The sequence below is a fragment of the Eptesicus fuscus genome, chromosome 9, assembly GCF_027574615.1.
Source record: "Eptesicus fuscus isolate TK198812 chromosome 9, DD_ASM_mEF_20220401, whole genome shotgun sequence".
Lineage (NCBI taxonomy): Eukaryota > Metazoa > Chordata > Mammalia > Chiroptera > Vespertilionidae > Eptesicus > Eptesicus fuscus.
The window spans coordinates 16,228,587-16,250,796 of NC_072481.1; the positions used below are offsets into that span (position 1 = coordinate 16,228,587).

Here is a 22,210-nt window from a genome sequence, read left to right on the forward strand (position 1 = left end):
CAGCCCGCCCGTCCCGGGTCCCCCTCCCCCCGCTCCCTCCCCGCCCCCTCCCCCTCGCCCTCCTCCTCCCTCCCTCCCTCCTCCTTTCTCCGGCAGCAGAAAGCGGAGAGTCACAGCGGGGCCAGGCCCTGGGGAGCGGAGCCTCCACCGCCCCCCTCATTCCCAGGCAAGGGCTTGGGGGGAATGAGCCGGGAGAGCCGGGTCCCGAGCCGCCAGAGCCGGGAGCAGCTGAGCCGCCGGCGCCTCAGCCGCCGCCGCCTCCTCCTCCTCCGCCGCCGCCGCCAGCCCGGAGCCTGAGCCGGCGGGGCGGGGGGGAGAGGAGCGAGCGAGCGAGAGCAGCTCAGCCGCGGAGCACCGCGAGGCCCGCCCGGCGGGTGGGGAGGGCAGCCCGGGGGACTCGGCCCCGGGGCGGGGTGGGTGGGGGGGAGACGACGAAGACAGGGCCGGTCTCTCCGCGGACGAGACAGCGGGGATCATGGCCGCGCAGGTCGCCCCCGCCGCCGCCAGCAGCCTGGGCAACCCGCCGCCGCCGCCCTCGGAGCTGAAGAAAGCGGAGCAGCAGCAGCGGGAGGAGGCGGGGGGCGAGGCGGCGGCGGCAGCGGCCGAGCGCGGGGAAATGAAGGCAGCCGCCGGCCAGGAGAGCGAAGGCCCCGCCGTGGGGCCGCAGCCGCCGCTGGGAAAGGAGCTGCAGGACGGGGCCGAGAGCAACGGGGGCAGCGGCGGAGCCGGCGGCGGAGGGCCCGGCGCGGAGCCGGACCTGAAGAACTCGAACGGGAACGCGGGCCCTAGGCCCGCCCTGAACAATAACCTCCCGGAGCCGCCCGGCGGCGGCGGCGGCAGCAGCAGCGACGGGGTGGGGGCGCCTCCTCACTCAGCCGCGGCCGCCCTGCCGCCCCCCGCCTACGGCTTCGGGCAGCCCTACGGCCGGAGCCCGTCTGCCGTCGCCGCCGCGGCGGCCGCCGTCTTCCACCAACAACATGGCGGACAACAAAGCCCTGCCCTGGCAGCGCTGCAGAGCGGCGGCGGCGGGGGCCTGGAGCCCTACGCGGGGCCCCAGCAGAACTCGCACGACCACGGCTTCCCCAACCACCAGTACAACTCCTACTACCCCAACCGCAGCGCCTACCCCCCGCCCCCCCAGGCCTACGCGCTGAGCTCCCCGAGAGGTGGCACTCCGGGCTCCGGCGCGGCGGCGGCCGCCGGCTCCAAGCCGCCTCCCTCCTCCAGCGCCTCCGCCTCCTCGTCGTCTTCGTCCTTCGCTCAGCAGCGCTTCGGGGCCATGGGGGGAGGCGGCTCCTCAGCGGCCGGCGGGGGAACCCCCCAGCCCACCGCCACCCCCACCCTCAACCAACTGCTCACGTCGCCCAGCTCGGCCCGGGGCTACCAGGGCTACCCTGGGGGCGACTACGGCGGCGGGCCCCAGGACGGCGGCGCCGGCAAGGGCCCGGCGGACATGGCCTCGCAGTGCTGGGGGGCTGCTGCTGCTGCTGCGGCGGCGGCGGCCGCCTCGGGAGGGGCCCAACAAAGGAGCCACCACGCGCCCATGAGCCCTGGGAGCAGCGGCGGCGGGGGTCAGCCGCTCGCCCGGACCCCGCAGGTACACACTGAAAGGGGAGGGGGCTGGGCGAGGGGGGTCCGGGGGTGGGTGGGTGGGTGGCGGCTGCGGGACCAGACCTCAGCCGTAGGCTACCCCCAGTCCGGGGCCCCCACTGCTGGGGAGCTGCCATTGTCTGGCTCTTCTCTCTTAAAATGGCTGCCTGTCTGCCTTCCTTTCCTTCCCTCCTTTTGCCTTTGTGTGGGGCTCTCCCTGAGGTGTCTGCTCCCCTTCTCCCTCTCCCCTGGTCCCTTGGAATTCCGGGGGTCCACAGGGGGGTGCGGGGCAGAATGTGCGGGGAAGGGCCTGGTCAGGGTGAGAGGGTGCTGGGGGCTCAGGTTAGGGATGTAGGCAGTTAGGAGCTCGGGAGTTGAGTGACTAGTTCTTTGCTCACCTGCCGCTCCTCTCTGCCACCCCCTGCTTTCCTCTAGGCCGTCCCCCATCTGTGCTTTCAAGGAGGGGCCCCTCGGGCTTGGGGGACCTCGAGGGAGGGCAGGGGCCTGCTTGGGGGCAGCTAGAGGCCGGCTGCGGCTCACCCAGAGCAGCCCGGGCCACGTCCTGTCTTAGTCTCTGTCGGCCCAGTGGCCTGGGCTTCTCCCTGGAAGTGCTGGTAAACAGCTGAGTGATTGGAGTAGTAAGTGCAGATTGCTTTGGTTTGGGATTTGAATTATGGAGGTAAAATCCTTCTGTCAAAGCCAGGAGACAGTTGGTCTTAGGTTGACATCCTATCTGTGATCTGATTGGCTCCCCATCTCCTGCTCTTGGCCATTTATAATTGCCTCTGATGTAATGGTACAACAATCCTGATGAGCTCATAAACTTTTACACTCTGCTTTTCTGCCAGTGATAACCCAAACCATCGCTGCCACTATCTGCCTTTTATTCCATAGCTGAAATTGGCTGTGACCTTGAGGAGGGAGGTTTAAGCGGCAATACTGTATCAGCAGGAGCAGAGCCCCAGACAGGCTGCCCTTGTTACATTGTGCCCGAAACAAAAGAGGAGCCAGTGGCATTTTGCTTGTACCTTGGATTTATTTTGCTTGTTATGTTTTATGCAGCCTGAAATAGATTCTGTGTTGTTAGAACAGTAGCTGGGTTTTTTCTCTACAATGGGTTTGCTGTTTGTTTTGGTTTTGTGACTTTCCTGATGTATAAATGACTTCTTTGATAGCTCAGAAGATGCATTTGTCTTGAGTAATTTTGACCCCGTTCACTTTTCAGAATTGAAATTATTTTACTGGCTTTTTATTATGTGACAAATGTGGGGTCTTACGGGAGGGGGTAAGAGAAAACATTTTTTTTATTTTTTGAGAACGAAGCTTTCTGAGAGAGAATTTCATATTCAAATGTTTTGTTTTAAGACAGGCTGGCCTCATTCTTTGTTTACATTTTGAATTTTGTTAACACTTCTTTTGTTGAACTTTGGGAAAGCAGCTCAATTTAAAGGGAAGCTGACATCTTTCATCATCTTGAGAGGGACTTTCTAAAGGCTTGGCTTGGTGAAATTTATCATTTGTTCTTGGAATATCAAAAAAGCTAGTTTTTATTTTGTCATCAGTCATTTTAGAGCTTTAAGTAGAGATTGACCAGTTTTTTCTTTGCACTATAAGGTACGTTCCACTTTTTGTCTGTCTTCTGAGATAATAAATGTAGCAACTTATAATGATACTTAAGATTTGCTTAGAAATGACAACTTTTAGGTACTTTTTAAATCATTTTATTTTGCTCTTCTCTCTTCATCATGTTCTGTTTTCAATACTTTGGTCAGAAATATTGGGTATTTTATGGAGTCAATTATCTTTTCAAAGAGGAATAAAAGCTCCTGCATATCTCCCCCTCTCCCAGCAGTACCCAGTTATACTTTTGTGGTATGAGATTTTGTTCACTTAAGCGACCTAGTTAGCCTTATTACCCTCCCCATCTAGCACTGCTTTTCTACTCTCCCATTGAGCTGGGAATTTTGAAAATAGTTGTGTTACATGGCCAGTTTAGAGCTTTGACTCCATGTCTTCCATGATGTTGTACCTCTGGGCAAGAAATAGGGGAATTTTCAATTGGAATTCTAGTGTATGGAGGATAAGTTGTTTTTTGTTGTTGTTTTTTGTCTTAGAAAAAAGAACATCCTGTTTCTGGGTCATTCTATAGTCCACACTTCTTCCCCCTCATTTTATTTATTTAATTTTTTTGGTAGGGGGTGGTGAGAAATTTACCTTTCTTAAACTGTTAGAGGAAATAATTTGGGGTAAGTCAGGGTCATTTAAAAGCAAATATTAATTTGAATTCTATTGGTTTGGCAAACAGGTTTGTTTGTTTTTGGATAAAATCAGGTTTCTGATTTCTGTTTTTCAGTCATTAAATAGATATTTGGACATTTTCTGTGTACTAGGTACTAGGCTCTGTACTGGGTAAAAAGGTAGGAAAATAGATATAGTCTTTGGTTGGAAGCTTGTCTGTGCTGCCTTTGGTGAATTTTCTGATTCCCCTTTAATATCACCAGACCTGGCACTTCACACAACATAGATTCCTGTTCGATTTCAGTTCAAGTGTCTACTTACCCTGAGACCTAGAGAGTGGGCTGGTGACATTTACTTGTGGGAGATAGTGAAACTTCCAGTTTTGTGGGCTGCTTCAGTTCAGGTGTGCAGTCTAGATGAGGATTGTAGGTGGATTTTGTTCTGAATTCCTCTTGGATGCTTAAGGATAAACCTCTTGGAGGATCACGATAGGGTCTTGCTCTCTCTTTCTTTCCCTAACTCAGTCTTGGATTATAAATATTTTGCAGAGACTTGATTAATACAGCCAAGGTGGTAATGTTTTCATTTGACTCTGCCTTTTTGAAGTAAAGATTAGGTAACTGTATGTTGTGGCTATGTCTTTTTTAAATATATTTTTATTGATTTCAGAGAGGAAAGGAGAGGGAGAGAGAGGTAGAAACATCAATGATGAGAAAGGATCATTGATTGGCTGCCTCATGCATGCTCCCTACTGGGGATCCAGCCCGAAACCCAGGCATGTATCCTTGACCAGAATGGAACCATGGACCCTTCAGTTCTCAGGCTGATGCTCTATCCACTGAGCCAAACCAGCTAGGGCTGTGGCTATGTCTTTTTCACAGGACCTGGGGAGATCCCAGCAAACTTTTTCTTTATCCCTTTTTGTAAGTACTGTGTCTCAACCTGTTGAGATACTTTTTAGTCATCCATGTGCTTGAACCTGATATAAAGCTTTTATTTTTATTCTTTATTGATTTCAGAGATAGAAACATCAAAGATGAGAGAGAATCATTGATCAGCTGCCTTCTGCATGGCCCCTATTGGGGATCGAGCCCACAACCCTGGGCATGTGCTGTGACTGGGAATGGAACCTTGACCTCCTGATTCATAGGTCTAAGCTCAACCATTGAGCCTCACCAGCTGGGCTAAAGCTTTTTACTTGGGATGCTCTTAGCTGTAGTACCTTGAGAATAGTACCAGCTTATCAAAGTAAAAAGTGATATAGAATATGTAGTCCAGAATGAAGCTGGATTTGATTGTAGGAATTTGGCTGTTAGTTCCTGCTACAGAAACACCAAATGATATTTCTGACAACTGGGAAACAAATACAGAGCTTATTATGGGAATGCCTACTAGCAGAAACTCTGGGCTGGCTGAAATACAGGACCCTTGGCCTCTCTCAAGTAGGAGGGACCAGGATAACCACACCAAGATGACACTTAGTTGTGGAGGCTTCGTGTTTCTGTACTGTCCATGAGAGAACTGGGGGGTGGTGGAGGTTGGAATGGTGGTGAGAGAAAAGAGAAAGCAGCTAGGACCAAGGTTGGTGGCTTTGTATTGGTCCCTGCAAGGACTTTTCTTAGGTTCCTTCATGTATGACACAGAGTAACCATAATAAGTGACACCTGCTGTAACAAGATGTCTTGGGTGCATTAAACATTCATATGTTGGATTGACTCCTGTAAGGTATGATGCCTACAGTAGGCCTTTAAGCAAAGAGGTTAATGAAATTTTTTAAAAATATGAAAATAGGAACAAATAATGTTCAGGGCCCCTTTCCATTCCCACCCCCCAAAAGGTTATTTTGATTGGCTTCACATCCCCAGTTCTAGAAGCAACTGAAGCATGCAAATATGGTTAAAATATGGTATTCAAAATAAATTGGCAACAAATATTTTTTTTCCTGCCAGTGAGCTGAGGCACCTTAGTTTTTGGTATGGAATCCTGATTCCCATGGCTTTATTTCTGGGTTTTACCCTGTTTAGATTGGTTGTTATCATTGCTGATGCACATTGAGTTGTGTGGCACAGTGGTGAGGGATAAAGAGCACAGGACTCAGGAGGAAGAGGAGCTTTGGTTCCACATGCAGTTCTGGCTTAAGCTGTGACTTTGGGCAAGTCATTTGCCTTTTCTATTTCTTTTTTTTTATCAGTAAGGTGAAGTTGGAGAACTGCATGACCTTCTCTCTACACATCTGTCTGTGCCTCTGTATTTGACTTGTTATAAGGTTGTAGCATCTTCCTGTACATTTAGAAGTAGGGGGTCTTGAGACCATCTTTTTTACTCTGGGCTTAAGGAACTCATGGCTGTTTTCTCCTGAGAATTTACAGAAACAAGTTCTGAACAGCTAGCTAGCTTGGTGCAATCAATGGTGGTCTGTGGTCCTTTTACAGAAAAAACCCTACCAGACTTTGCCTTGACACTTAATCTAGTGGTCATTAGTACCTGACTGTTGGTTTTTAAATAGTAATTGAAAAATTAGGCAGACTTCATTAAAGGAAGAATTGAAAAACAGTTGCTTCAAAATCTCCCAAGAGGGGATTTTTGGGATATGTTAGGGGTGGGGAATGGATATTCATAAATTCAACATTAACATTGCTTATTTTAGGGGGATAGGAAGGTGGGGATAGGTGGTAATTAAGCTCTCCAGACTTTCTGGTGTTTGGGCAGGTCTAGGTCTGGTTTGGGCAGTTGGTTGTAATCTGAGTGCCTGAACTTGCCCTGTAAATTTTGCTGAGAGAGGAGCAGAAGTTCCTTAGACTGGAACAGGAAAAGCTAAGAGTCTCAGGGTCAATTTCATAGGTGTATTGCCTTTTCTTATGCCCCTGGTTTTTTAATGTTGGTAATGTTTGCAAGTGGTCCTGGAAATGCTGTTCTTTCTCTTATTTACCACACCTGAATTTCCTTTTTTTTTTAAAATTTCTTTATTGATTAAGGTGTCATATATTTGTCCTCATCCCCCCATTCCCATCCTCCTTTTTTTTTTCTCCTCCTCCTGGCTTAGAAGTTTTGAAGTAATTGAGGCATATTAGAGGTGTGCTAGAAGGAAACTTCCCTTTATAAAAGAGGGGGAAAGGTGTTTGATAATTCTCTGCTTGATGCAGCAGCTTCTTCCCCTCTGGAGGAGCCAAATGTTTCAGAGCTTTGTGTAAATACTTGCTGAGCTGTCAATATGTACCCAGGAGGTTTCTATAGTAAGGTGTAAACGACTCTATAGAATGTTTGACAGGCAAATTAATAAACAGTTTTCAAGCAAAGGTAATGCTAGTCTCTTCTCCTGTGGTGGAATAAAATAACATTGGAGAAAAAGACGAGAATAGGAAAGAGGGTAGGTGGTGGGGGGGAGGGGGGAGGAGAGCATGAAGATGAGGAGAGATGATCTAAAAGAGATTTGAAATTAAGCCTAGCTGGCATGGCTCAATGGTTGAGTGTCGACCTATGAACCAGGAGGTCACCATTCGATTCCCAATCGATTCCCAATCAGGGTACATGCCTGGGTTGCTGGTTTGATCCCCAGTGTGGGGCATGCAGGAGGCAGCTGATCAATGACTCTCTTGTCATTGATGTTTCTACCTACCTTTCCATTCATCTCTGAAATAAATTAAAATTATATTTTTAAAAATAAAAGAGATTTGAAATTAAAAGATGCTGCCCTGGAAGAGAAGCCTCCATGACCCTAGCTCCATGCTGAGTTTCATGGCATGTGGAGCTCTGCTCAAAAACCATTGCAATTTCAGAGTGAAAACAAGAGTTTGGAAGGAAGGTCCTAAGTTTCAATAGTGAAGTAAGTGTGTTCCAAAAGTTTGGTTTATGAGACTTTGAGTTTTAAAGTCTTGTTCTTTCAGAAAGGTTTTGTAGTTTGGTGAGATGTTTTTAGGGTTGGGTTTGCATTTTTTAAATTCCAGAAAGTAGAAAAAAGATATTGCAACTTAAGCGTCGTCTTCAGTCTCTGTTCTGCTATGGCTGTCAGGATTATAAATCCATTCCAAGGGCTGGGTTTATTTATATAATTTTTACTGGACTCCTGTGTATCACTTATATATGTATATTAAAATTAATGCCCCCAGGTTCCTGGGTCAGTGCAAAGTCCAAATGTTTGAGGACTCACTAAGTCCTGCCAGAAGGGTTATGTGGGTAGATTCAGTCTTGTTTTTTTTTGTTTGTTTGTTTGTTTTTTTCAAATTGCCATTTCAGGATTAAAAACATTTCTGGGTTCCTTCAATCAAACACTTTTTATGGATGTATTTTAGAAGTAGAGTATCTAAGTTGCCTGCTTGTGGTATACTCAGCTTTGGTAGTCTTTTTTTAAAAAAATATATTTTTATTGATTTCAGAGAGGAAGGGAGAGGGAGAGAAAGATAGAAACATCAATGATGAGAGAGAATCATTGATTGGCTGCCTTATGCATGCCCCCTATTGAGTCTACAACCAGGGCATGTGCCCTTGACCAGAATTGAACTCGGGACCCTTCAGTCCGCAGTCTGATGCTCTATCCACTGAACCAAATCGGCTAGGGCTGGTAGTCTGTCTTAAATATATTTTTATTGATTTCAAGAGAGGAAAGGAGAGGGAGCGAGAGATGGAAACATCGATGATGAGAGAGAATCATTGATTGGCTGCCTCCTGCACGCCCCCTACTAGAGATCAAGCCTGCAACCGGGCATGTGCCCTGACCTGAAATGGGTACTCAAACCATGACCTCCTGATTCATAGGTCTACGCCCAACCACTGAGCCATGCCAGCCAGACGGCTTTGGTAGTCTTGTGAGATGACCAGATTTACCTCTCAAAGTCCCTTTTTAAACTAATCCAGTGACTCTTGACACCAGTTTTCTTCACATGAAGTGTTTTCTAACCATGGTCCTGGAAGTGCCTTTTTTACCTAGTGTAGTAGTAGGGAATACTAGTATGAACACAGTTCATAATTTTTAGGTTCAGCTAATTTACCAAAAGCTATCAGCTTGTTTAAAAACAAAATATAAAAACTTGGGTTGAGACTGGCATTCGTTGCCCAGGCCTTTCTCAGTGTGTTGGTGATGAGGATATTAGAATGTCAGACTTATTGCTAAGAGCATGATTTCTAACTTGGGGAAATATGGAGATTTAAATGGGAAATTGCTCTATGTGAACATACCAATTAGACACTAAGGAAGAACTTAAAAGATAGAAGCAATCTCTGCTTTGGAGGAGTTTAGTTTTCTTGGGGAAGCATGCTTATGTGCACACATCTGGAAAACTTGCAAAGTAAGGCTTTATAAATGGGTATACCTGGTAGAACAAACTAAGTCTATTGGCTCAAGGAATCCAAAAATAAGGAGCAATCAGACATATTACCCGGGACAGTTTTTCAGAAACAGTGATTTGTGAAGTTGTTTAAGATGAGGATAATTATATTAATTTGCTTTTTCATAACACTACTCTGAGTTCCAAGGGCTTTATAAAATCCAAATTTCACATCCATCCACAGATGGTAGTTGTCTTATTCCAGTGACTTTGAGAATTTGAACTCCATAAAATTCCATGAAAGAGTGGTTCCAGGGTCTTAGCGGTTCCTGTGGTTATGTGCAGCCTTTAGTACAAACTGCCAAGTTCTTGGCCAGTTCAGTTGTAGTAATTTTGGGTTTGGAAGGTCATGTCACCTTCAGAGTTGTATGCCCTGGACAACTCTGCATTTACTAGTTCAATTTTTGTTGGAGAGCCAGGACTTTTTATTTTTTGGCAGAGTTAATTGTCCTTTCTTAAAACGAGCCTTGAAGTACCTGTTCAGACTGCTGCTAATTTTGAAGGGCTGGGAGCTGAGCTTGAACTGAGTTGCTTGGGTTAAGCCTTACATTGAGGGTTGATGGGTAGGTAAGTTTGCACAAATGCAGTTTGCCCATCTGTTCACCGAAGTGGCCTTTTAAATGTGTGTGTGTGTGTTTTTTAATTAGGTTGGCTATGGCCAAGAAGTTCATAAATGCTGCAAAATACATGCTTATTCCTTATAGGAGCCTCTGAAATATAGTGGTTTTGGTTTCTCCTTACTTACTAATCCATGTATGATTGGACCATACATGGCTTCTGGCACTTTTCAAGGGCTGTAAGTGGATGCTTAACAGCTGAGGATGAATGGAGTGTCCCGTGCCAGCTACAGTGCTTCCACCTGGATGAGAAGGATGGGTTACTCTGTTCCAGAAAAGAAATATGATTTCGTGAATACAGATTTTAGTTTAGAAATATTTCTTCTAACTTCTGCCTTATCATTCGGGCATTTTTCAGAAACGAGTTTCCAGTAACTCAGAATTGGGCACCATGATTCATCTGCCTTAGACAGTAGGTGTGTAGGGGCTTGAGATAAACTTTTTTTTTTTAATGTATCTTTATTGATTTCAGAGAGGAAGGGAGAGGGAAAGAGAGATAGAAACATCAATGGTGAGAGAGAATCACCGATGGCGGCCTCCTGCATGTCCCCTAATGGATCAAGCCCACAACCTAGGCATGTGCCCTTGACCTGGAATTGAACCTAGGACCCTTCAGTTTGCAGGCTGACATTATCCAGCCAGGGCGAGATTAATTTCTTAGTCAAACCCAGGTTTTAAAGGAATCCAGGTTAGAGTGAATGTTGACTTAATGGCCTTGACTATTCTCTGCAGTTGCTCCCCAACCCCCCATTTAAATGGATAGGATTAGTTTTTATTTAATGTGAAGGGACATCTGAGTGGACTTTTATTTGTTTTTGTTAGTCATTTGTGCATACTAGAAGATGGTCTTGGGACAAATTGAGTCTTTATTTCCCAGTGGCTTCTGCCTTTTCTAAGGGTGTACTGCATTGGGAAGAAGTCTGATGCCAAGAATTCATTCCAACATGCTGCAGAGTAGGAAATTTGATCCCTAAAATGTTGACTTAGTTTTGGTTATGGTACATATTAGAAATCACCCAGTAATCCAGGACAGATTTTTGTCGCCCTCCAGGAAGTTAATGTTGATATGAAATATTAAAGGGCTTTGGGCACTGGGGCTATGTGCTCTGCAGGCCAAGAGCCCTGCTTGAATTGCCACCCATATGAAGAGGAAATGTGCCATGTGCTTTTTTCCCCCTCTTTTGCATTTGGGCTTCCTTATAGCTTCATTCCTTCTGGGTTCCCGAGGCTTCAGTGTTAGATACTAGACTTCCTCCTCCCTTGGCACTGGTACATTCATGATTTTCTGTGGCTCATCACCAGCAGCCAAAATTTTTGTATGCTTTTTCCTCTTAAACTTGTTAGCTTTCAGCTTGCTTATTTATAGACATCTCTGTTAGAAGGAACTCCCCCCTCAGGATCTAGCCACCAGAATAACGGCAACAGCAGAGTTTAGGGATTGATGTGATAACGGTTATTTAAAAACCCATTTGCTGTGTGCTTGGTGTTTTTTATTTTGCCTCTTGTTTTCCTTGAGGTCTTAACTTGCTTGCCAGGCCTGAGTGCATCTGGGTCCAGCTGTTTACTCTGAACTGACTTGTGCCTGGTGTACATTGACTTTTAAGAAAAGTGAATTCAGCCACGTGGTGGAGAATTAAAGGCTATGTCATGCTGCGTGTTTCCTTTTAGAGAAAACAGATATGTCTTTGGGCTCTACTTGCCCAGTGATTTCCCCTCTCGGGTAGACCTTAGTACGGCTTGCTGTTGTCCATAGAGAGCAAGTCATTTGAGCAGAAATACTGGGATTGGTTGCTGTTTTTCTTCTCTGGCAAATATGGTAGATGGCTTTCTCTCTTCCCCTTTGGACAATATTCAGTTCTGGTCTTAAGGTGGTAGAGTACATGAGTTGGCCTGATATTAGCTTAGGAGTATGAATCTCTCTCTCTCCTTTAAACACATACACACACACACACTATATATATATATATATATATATATATATATATATATATATATAATTATTATTTCAGAGAGTGAGAAGAGAGAGAGAGAGAGAGAGAGAGAGAGAGAGAGAGAGAAACATCAATGATGAGAGAGAATCATTGATTGGCTGCCTCCTCCAGGCAGGCCCCCTTCTGGAGATCTGGCCTGTAACCTGGCACCCTGACTGGGAATTGAATTGTGATCTCCTGGTTCATAGGTCGATGTTCAACCATTGAGTCACACCAGCCGGACTCTTTTTTTTTTTTTTAAGATTTTTAAAAAATTTTAGAGAGGGAGGGAGTGGGGAGGAGGGAAAGAAACATCGATGTGAGAGTGAAATATCAGTCTGCTGCCCCCTGCATGCCCCCTACTGGGGATTGAGCCCACAACCCAGGCATGTGCCCTGACCAGGAATCGAACCAGCAACTTGTCGGTGCACAGGATGACACTCAACCAACTGAGCTACTTGGCCAGGGCAGGGGTGTGAAACTCTTGATAATTCAGATTTGGATAACCTGTTTTTTATTTCCAGACTTCCAACTTTTTACTTGTTTAGGAATCTGGGCTGCCAAAGATAACTATATTATAAAGGACTTTGTGAACAATTCTTATGGTAGTTTATCCACAACTTTGTCCTAGGCCAGGGATAGATCAAGAAATTTGCCTTAGGGCAAATAGCTAGCTAGTAAAAGGTAGAGTTTGGATTTGAATCAGGTTTGTCTGATTTTTTCAGAACTGTAACCCTATAGACTACTAAAATTGTTTCTCCAAAATAAATAATTTGAGCACTAAGGCTTATTGGCACATTAGTTTTGCAATACCCTAGAATTCTGAAATGTGTTGAAAGACTGAAAAGCCCTTAGTTTTACAACTTGATATTATGCCTAGATTTCTGTCCCGCATGCCCCTTCCATTTAGGATTTTATTTATGTTTCTGAGGAATGGCCATGTGATCCCAATGGTGAGAATTGGGAGGGATCTTGGAGTGTGGTTGGGGATGAGATTCAGGTGCAAAATAGAGTCCTTCACTTTGCTCTAAGTGAGAGTAACTTGCATTATGAAAACATTTGCAGGATGATTTTACTTTCTGTAACTTGGAGCACTCACTGGGAAGGCAGGGATTATTGTCTTAATTTTTCATTTGGGGAAAGTGAATACATAAAGGTTAAGTGCCTGTACATACAAAGTTTCATAGCACAGTCAGCTCTAAAGGTTGTTTTTTTTTTTAAATATATTTTATTGACTTTTTTTTACAGAGAGGAAAGGAGAGGGACAGAGAGCTAGAAACATCAATGAGAGAGAAACATCGACCAGCTGCCTCCTGCACACCCCCTACCGGGGATGTGCCCGCAACCAATGTACATGCCCTTGACCGGAATCGAACTTGGGACACTTCAGTCCGCAGACCGACGCTCTATCCACTGAGCCAAACCGGTTTCGGCTATTTTATTGATTTTTTACAGAGAGGAAGGGAGAGGGATAGAGAGTTAGAAACATCGATCAGCTGCCTCCTGCACACCCCCCACTGGGGATGTGCCCGCAACCAAGGTACATGCCCTTGACCGGAATCGAACCCAGGGACCTTTCAGTCCACAGGCAGACGCTCTATCCACTGAGCCAAACCGGTTTCGGCAGTTCTAAAGGTTTAAAGTTCCCTTAGGTTGTGTGACTTTAGGCAAGTCACTTAACTTTTCTGAATCTGTATCCTCAGTTATATAGTGAGAAACAATTATCTACCTTGTAAGCTGTAGTAAATATCAAACGAGATATGTAAAAGTACTATTATCAAATAAAATTAAAACATGGCACAGCCGGTATGGCTCAATGGTTGAGCATCAACCTGTGAACCAGGAGGTCACAGTTTGATTCCGGGTTTTGGGCTCAATCCACAATACGGGGCATGCAGGAGGCAGTGGATCAATGATTCTCTCTAATCATTGATGTTTCTATTTCTCCCTCTTCCTTCCTCTCTGATGTCAATAAAAATATATTTTTTAAAAACTATGTAAAAAAAAAAAAAACTCTAAAAAAAATATATCAAACATGACTCATGTTTGGTAGAGGCCCCTGCTTGAGAGTGGGATAGAATTGAGCAGTTAAAGACATTGTTGGTCTTTACTAAATTAAAAGCTCTCCTATAGTTCATTATATTAATGCTTTAAAAAAAACTTTTATTAAGTACCTGTTATAGTTTGAGAGCTAGAGTAGTATAGGGGTTCTCAGTGTAGTCCCTAATCATCAGCATCAGCATTACCTGGGCCCTGTTTAGAAATGCAAATATTCAGTCAGACTTACCAAATCCAAAACTGTAGAAAACTCTGGCCAGTGTTTTATCTATCTATCTATCTATCTATCTATCTAAAGGAACATTTATTTTTATTTTTTAAATCCTCACCCAAGGACATGCTTAGGCTCCGAGCATAAGGGGGGAGAGAGAAACATCAACTGGTCAGGCAACATGTACCCTGACCCGGGACTGAACGGGCAACCTTTCAGTGCACAGGACAACACTCAGGAGCCACTCTGGCTGGGCACCAGTGTGTTTTAACAAGCCACCTAAACAATTGTGATGCATGCTCAAGTTTGTGAACTACTAGGTTTATGCATTTGTGTTAACTAGGCTACAGAGTATATCCAAATTACCTCAGGGGCTTCTTTGAAATTATATCATAGGCTAAAGTTTCATATGTACCTTTCCCTTCCATGATGTCAAAGTATTATTGAATGGAGGAAAGGTTAAACATGCTTTAAGTTGGAGGAGAAAAAATACTTTTTTAAAAATGTATTTTTATTTATTTCAGAGAGGAAGGGCTAGGGAGAGAGAGAGAGAAACTTCAATGATGAGAGAGAATCATTGATCGGCTGCCTCCTGCACGCCTGACACTGGGGATCGAGCCCGTAACCTGGGCATGTGACCTTGACTGGAATTGAGCCCAGGACCCTTCAGTCCGCAGGTTGATGCTCTATCCACCGAGCCAAACCAGCTAGGGCAAGAAACTACTTTTGAGATGTATCTACTATGCAATAATGATCAACTAATGACAAAACATGTCTGTTTATTTATTGGACTTGGGGACTCCCTGCCTTCCATTTTATCTCTTTCTCTTAGCTGTTTGGTGATAGCATGAAGATAATCTGGATCTGTGTTCCTGGTTGTTTGATGAAGATGGAGATCATTTTAGGGTGATTACTTAGGGTATTCTCCAAGTATGCTCAGTTGCCAAAGAAAGTGATTCTTGAAAAATGCTACTCAAAGGCCAGTATTGTAGCATTATTTAAATGCTACAATATCCCTTCTGCTTGTGATAATGGCCAACTGATCTGAGAACAGGGCCTTTGGGGATTTGGGGATCTCTCATTAGGCCTCTCTCACCCCTCAATCTCCAGTGGTCACCCTAAGTTTTGCTGTGATTCCTTTCTTTGAGTTCATTGTGAAGTCCTAGCAAATAAATCCTCTAAGGAGACTCCTGATAAGTCATCCCATCTCTGAAGTGGATGAGGTGTCTCTGAGGCGTGAACATTTGAGCCATGAGCTGTCTCCAGTTGTGTGACTTAAATAAGGATTGTGCTTGGCACAGGAATGGAAGTTACAGAAATGGTGAGACAATAAATATTAACAATACAAAGACCAAGAGGAGAACCAGTGTTCCAGTTCACCTGGGTTTTCTGAAAACCTGATGTGGTTTCTGTATCCTTCCCATTAAAAACATATTTCCTTGTACCAGACCTCTTTTCCCTCCTGCCTGAGAAGTGAAGCTGTGATCACCCTGTCCTAGCTATGAGGAAGACAGAGGCTTCCAGGAGACAGTATGCTGACAGTTTGATTGTGATTTGGTACTTGTATGTACAGACAAATACTCCAGGTGCAATTTATACCACTTTCAGATCAACATCATTCAGTGAAGATTCCTGATTCTGCTTACCTCTGTTGGACTGGCCTGGCTGACCAGAGGCAGAAAGAAGTGCCTTTGTCTAATTCAATATTAAACAGGAGTTTCCTAATGATCTCTACTTTTCTCTTTTCCCACTTTATTGTCTTTGGTCTGAAGACCGTTTCTTAGCCCCCCTTAATTTGTTTTGAGGGTCCTGTTGGCTCGGGACAGATTTGTAACATTCTTGTTTTTCTAATCTGTGAGTTGAATCCTTTGCTTTCCTAGTGTAGTTTTGAATTGACATCTTTAAAACCCCTACATAAAACCTCAAGTGACCAATATGTGGTCTCATTATGGTATTTTGGGTTAAAATAAAATGAGATTAGATAGCTGGGTTCACCCACCCAGACACATTCACCAAAGTGAAATTCTGTGTGCCTTGCATAGGACAAGCTCAAAAGAGTATATGAGCCAAAACAGACGTGGGGGTGGAGTGGGTGGGGGTGGGAGTACATATTAGCTAGATTTCCATAGGTTAGCATGCCAAGTATCCATCCCAATTTGATTATATTGGCCTGAGATAGCAAATAAAGAGGAGAGACAAAAAAGCTTCAGAAAAGACAGCTGGTAACTTTGGTCTGGTCCCATATGTTTCTGGTATAAATGATGAAGCCAGGATCTCCGATACACATTTGTGTGGACAGTGGTACAGAGAAGGTTGGTACCACTGTACTTTGGGAGCTTTAAAAAGAACTGGAAAATTTTACAGGACTCTAGCTTTTCAGGGTATTGTTGACCTTAAAAAAAGCCTGAGGATATAAGGGCACCTATAATCCTAATAAGGTTGGCTGTGCCCTGGGCCATTCTTTAACTTACGTAATAGTGCCTGTTATAGTTCAGAGTCGACTTAGGGGGATCAGGTGAAAGAATGGCATTTTTGGAAAGTGGTCCAAGGCAGCCCTAGGAATTAATGAAATAAACACAGTGGCAGCATTGCTGCTTCTCAGGGTCTTTATCAAAAGACAGGACTTGATTGGATTGATGCAATCAATCAATGCATGATAAATGGAATACCTAACTGCATATAAATCAAGTTCCTACAGCTCAGAGATGTGTCATAGATACTTTTTTAATATAGAAGAAAAAAACTGGCATATGTAGAACTGTGCACTTAAGAGAAATTTAGGATCTTTTATATAACCACTGCAAGACAAGTCCAAGTTTGGAGTTATAGATAAAATAAAAGGAATGGGGAAATGAGAGCCTTTTAAAGAGAAAGCACATGAGGCTTAAAGTTTTGTGGCTTTATGAGCAATGTTTGCCTAGCCTTTTTTTGTTTTTGTGCTGTGTCTACAAAGCAGTTTAATAGGAAAGAGAGAGAAGAATATTTTAGAAACTAGATTAGAAAAATTAGGTATGATTTAAAAGTATTGTCTTTATTGAAAAGTTGGTATTACACTCTGCTGGGTGAAGCTCTGTAAGGTTACATGGACCCTTGCCTCTACATGTATTAAGTGTACCATATCACTTAATGACAAATTAACAAGGCAGAAAATGTCTTTAAAAATTGTCCTACTCATTTGGGCTTGTGGTCTATTCACAGTAAGGTCCTCTCCCTAGTTGAAGCACCAAAGGATTGTTTGTAGGAGGAAGTAGCTTTTTCTGGTGTCAACCCATACCACTTCATGTAGTAACAAGGTCTGTACATTATTTTTTAATGAGCATGTACTGGATGCAATATATAAACATCTTTCTTGCATACCATCAAGATTTCCTAGACTTAGGTCATATTCCCCAATTCTCAGTTGCCTAATCCTGTTGCTCAAATGTTGTCTGATTTAAAGTATACCATACTTGGAACTTGTTAATGTCAGAAGTCTTACAGCAAAACTTTTTTAAAAACCTGTGGGTACCTACCAACTATATGTCAGTTGCTAATAATAATGCAACAAATACGTATTGAGCTTCTATAATGTGTTGTGAACACTATAGGCTTCATAATTCCTGTCTCCGATAGAGTACTTTCTAGTGGGGAGAAATAAACACAAATAACTATAATTGTAATAAATGCACCTGAGAAGTACCACCTTCAATAAATTATCTTCCACCCTGGACAGGCAGCTCACACCTATGCGCCAAGGTTGTGGGTTTGATCCCTGGTCAGGGCACATACATATAAGAAGCAACCAATGAATGCATCAATAAGTGGAACAACAAATCAATGTTTCTCTCTCTCTCTGAAAAAATTCTATAAAAATATATTATCTTCCAATTATTTTTTTTAAGTAAATTTTTATTGGGTAGTGGGTGACTTTGTACTGCTAGACTCTTGGGATGGGTACTGGTCATTTATTTCCTTTAACAGCTCCAAGGTAAAATGTTATAGGACATTCTTCATCTGAGACTGGTCTTAAGTCCATTAAGTGGGGAGATAGATAAGCTAGATACCATCGTTTCTTAGCAAGGTTCTTCTTTGTGTGGCAGTGCATTGCAGGACATTTGACATCCTGCTCCCCAGGTAATAAATGCTAGTAACACCACAATGTGAGTATGATAACCAAAAGAAGCACCTTTCTTATTTCCAAACACTTCCTGAGGGGTTAGTATTGCCCTGGTTGAAAACTATTGGGATTTACTGCCAGAATTCTTAGAAGGAACTATTGAACAAATTCCTTTGGGAGAACAGACTGAAAAGTAGGTAGAGCTTGAGAATTGGGCTGGTCACCCCTTTTGGTATCTAACTTGTGTGTTCTTGTTTTTTAAGTAGGCGTTTTGAAACTGCTTTCAATCCCATTCTGCTTTTTCTCCTAATGAGGGTGGAGAGAGGGAAGTAACGTCTGTTATAAATTGGTACTGTAAAAAGCATTTTGCATACTTACCATTTGAACTGCCTCATATCTTTCTTAGACTGTTTTTAAATTCCCATTTTACAGATGGTTCTGATGCCAAGGAATGAAGTGACTTGCTCAGAGTTGTCGAAGCTTGTGCTTTCTCTCTTAAAGAGCATAACTTTAACTTACTTGATTGCTAATCAACCTCTTATTGACCCCTCTGAGTTTCTGATCTTGAATATATGGGACCGGACCTTAACTGTTGTGGTTTCTGAGTTTTATTGCTAGAAATTTGGGACTTGTGTAGGATAATAATAGCTAACATTTGGGGTGCTGGAAGATAAAGCAGTCAAACACACAGACATACCTATCTCTTGAGGCTTATATATTCTAGACTAGGATATTGACATTAAATAAGATAAATAAGTAAACCATATAGTATGCTAGTGATATATGCTCAGGAGAAAAAGTTTATCAGAGACCAGGTATAGAAGTGGGCAGGACTGAAATTTTAATGGGTTCACCAGGGAGGGCCAAATTGAAGTGCTTGATACAAAGGGTGAGCTGTACTAAAAACTGGGAGAAGAAAGTATTCCAGGTGGAAGGATTAGTTAACACAAAAGTTCTGAAGCCAGAGCATGTCCAGCTGGATTGAGGAAACAGTGTTGTTTTTTTGTTTTGTTTTACTGTATGAAAACATTTCATTCAACCCTGAAGGTACTACTGCTATTATCTTTTCTATTGAGGTGGAAACTGAGGGACAGAGAAATTGAAGGCATTGCTAGGGCAGAGCTCTTAACCACTGCCTTAGGGACTGGCCATGTAGAGCCAAAGCATTTTTTCAGGACTTGTAAGGGCTCTAGAATTACACCATCTCTTCCATAGTCCCTTTTCCTTTTCTACTTTTAAAGTAGGGAAGTTTGTTTTACACACAACTTTCTACTTTCCTGGAGCTTATATTCTAGTCTAGGATACAGTGAACAGGATAAATAAATACAGCATATAATATGTCGGTGATAGATGCTTAGGTGAAGAAGATTATCAGGTACTAGGTATAGGAATTTGGGAAAGCTTGGCTTTGACTCAGAATGCTGTTTACTTGGGAATCTGAGGTGCATTCCTGGTTTTTCTCTTGGCCATGCACTACCCTCTTCAGACATACCATTGTTTGGCTAAGGAAACTGAATGTGCATCTGTGTTCTAGAATCACTCTGTGCTGGAGATGGGAGGAGCTTTAGAGGGAAGGCCATGTAGCCCAAATGTTCTCAGACTGAACATGAGAATTGCCTGAGTAAATTCCTTGCCCCATCCTAGAGTTGCTGATTCAGAATCTGTAGGGCAGGGTTCAATTATATAGCTGAGAAAGTTAAGGTAAAACCTGGTTAGTTCCTCCTGTTGGGGTGGGGGTGAGGGGTGGTCAGAGAACTGGAATTGGAATTCAGGTGTTCTCTCAGTCTAGTACTCTTTCCACCATGATGTACTTCTGCCTTATTCTTGAGATTAAAAAGTTGTACAGAAGAAGATGTTTAATTTTATCAAATGGTATTTCAGTTCCTGTTTGATTATCTTTCTTGGGGCCTTACTATTTTTATAACCCTGGTTTTAAGAAGTACCTAAAGGAATTTTTTTTCTCTAGTTGTGTGATTTCCTTAGGGGCTTTTGTAATTTGTTGGAAATTAGGAGATATTGGTTAGCTAAGTTTGGTCGTTAAAAAAATTATTTTACAAATCAACAAACGACAAGTGCTGGCGAGGATGTGGAGAAAAAGGAACCCTCCTGCACTACTGGTGGGAATGCAGACTGGTGCAGCCACTGTGGAAGACAGTATGGAGTTTCCTCAAAAAGTTGAGAATGGAACTCCCATTTGACCCAGTGATCCCACTTCTGGGACTATACTCCAAGAAACCAGAAACACCAGTCAGAAAGGATATATGTACCCCTATGTTTATAGCAGCACAATTTACAATAGCTAAGATTTGGAAACAACCCAAGTGCCCATCAGCAGATGAGTGGATTAAAAAACTGATACAACCACACAATGGAATACTATGCTGCTATAAAAAAGAAGGAACTTTTACCATTTGCAACAGCATGGATGGAACTGGAGAGAATTATGCTAAGCGAAATAGGCCAGTTGGAGAAAGATAAATATCACATGATCTCACTCATGTTTGGGATATAATGATCAACATAATTTGATGAACAAGAATAGATCCAGAGACAAATGGTAGGGGAGTGGGGGTTAGAGAGCAACCAAAGGACTTGTATGCATGCAGATTAGCATAACCAGTAGACATAGACACTGGGGCGGTAGGGGCTTGCATGGGATGGGAATGGCTGCGGGGCGCGGGGGTCAATGGGGGAAAAGGAGAATTATGTAAAACTTTAGACAATAAATTTAAAGTATCTTCATTTTTGAAAGAGCGTTTTCACTGTTGAAAGGTGGCTAATGAAAGTGTTCTGGATGATAAGGACTCTATCATTTGTTGGGGAATTCATTAGTTTGGTACTCTTAACTGTTTTGTTTGAAGGGTTCTCTTTGGAACCCAGGGATGGGGGACTACCACCTGGTTGTGGTTTTCTCACACGCCTCTTTTGGGTGGACAGTTGTGAGGTGGTTATTACAGTTGGCTCTCATGATCTGAGTTTTGCTAGGTGATTCAATTATTCTTACCCTTTGGTTTCTCTTTTCTACCCTTGGTGAGTTTTCTTAGATATTCTGGTCTGGAAGGATGGAGCACAGTGACTTAAATATCTCTGAGCCTGGGAGAGAGCCAGGCTTCTTGTCTTGTTCTCTATTACTTTAGAGGCAGAGTCGGGGTTGAAAGGTCCTGAGTCTGATGTCAGGTTACATACAGCCCCTCCTAAGGAGTTTGGTCAGGCTGGTGCTTTGGGTGATGTCTTTGAAATTGGCTCTTAGTCTATAAAGGGAAGAATGTGCTCTAACCTTGTAGAATCATTTTTTGTAAGCAGAATGGGGTAGCTAGAACTTTTCATTAACTTTGAATTTTTTACTTATAGTCAACTTGGACACTTATGAAGCTTTATTATTTTTATTTATTTTTAAATATATTTTTATTGATTTCAGAGAGGAAGGGAGAGGGAGAATGAGATGGAAACATCAATGATGAGAGAGAATCATGGATCGGCTGCCTCCTGCACGTCCCCTACTGGGGATCGAACCCGGGACCCCTCAGTCCACAGGCCAACGCTCTATCCACGGAGCCAAACTGGCCAGGACAGAAGCTTTTTTATTTTAAAAAATATTTGTGAGAGAGAGAGCGAGAGAGAGAGAGAGGGAGAGAGAGGGAGGGAGGAGAGGGAAATATCAGAGGAAGGGAGACAGAAACATCGGTGTGGTTGATTGGCTGCCTCCTGCAGGACCCCAACTGGGGATCAAGCCTACAACCTGGGCATATGCCAGAATCAAACAGCAACCTTTCGGTGCATGGGACATCACCTAACCAACTGAGCCACACTTTTCAGGCCAGGGCTGAAAGAATTTTTTAAAAATCTGTCTCTTTGATGTGGTAGTTGCAAACTAGTTGGTGATATCTCCCTCACCATAAGCAGATGATCAGTTTATTTAGACAGGGAACGTCTGGCCCGGGAGCCGTATAAGGCCTAAGAAATCATTTGGTCTGATCCTGTCAAGGCAACCACAGGCAGGACTCCGAATTCAATAAATATAGGAGCTTTTTTCATAGCAACATAAATTTATATTAAGTGAATTATATTAAGCGAATGGTGTTATAAATATCCAAATGGTCCTTGGCAGA

General features: G+C 43.6%; 1 protein-coding gene across 1 annotated transcript in view; it reads left to right on the plus strand.

Annotated features, from left to right (window-relative positions):
- The first annotated feature begins 446 nt into the window (after positions 1-446).
- Positions 447-22,210, plus strand: part of ARID1A (AT-rich interaction domain 1A) — a 77,395-nt gene continuing 55,631 nt past the window's right edge. The window contains exon 1 of the mRNA XM_008148035.3: positions 447-1,597. Coding sequence (XP_008146257.3) covers positions 476-1,597 — 1,122 coding nt within the window. The 5' untranslated portion in view covers positions 447-475. The remainder of the gene's footprint in view (positions 1,598-22,210) is intronic.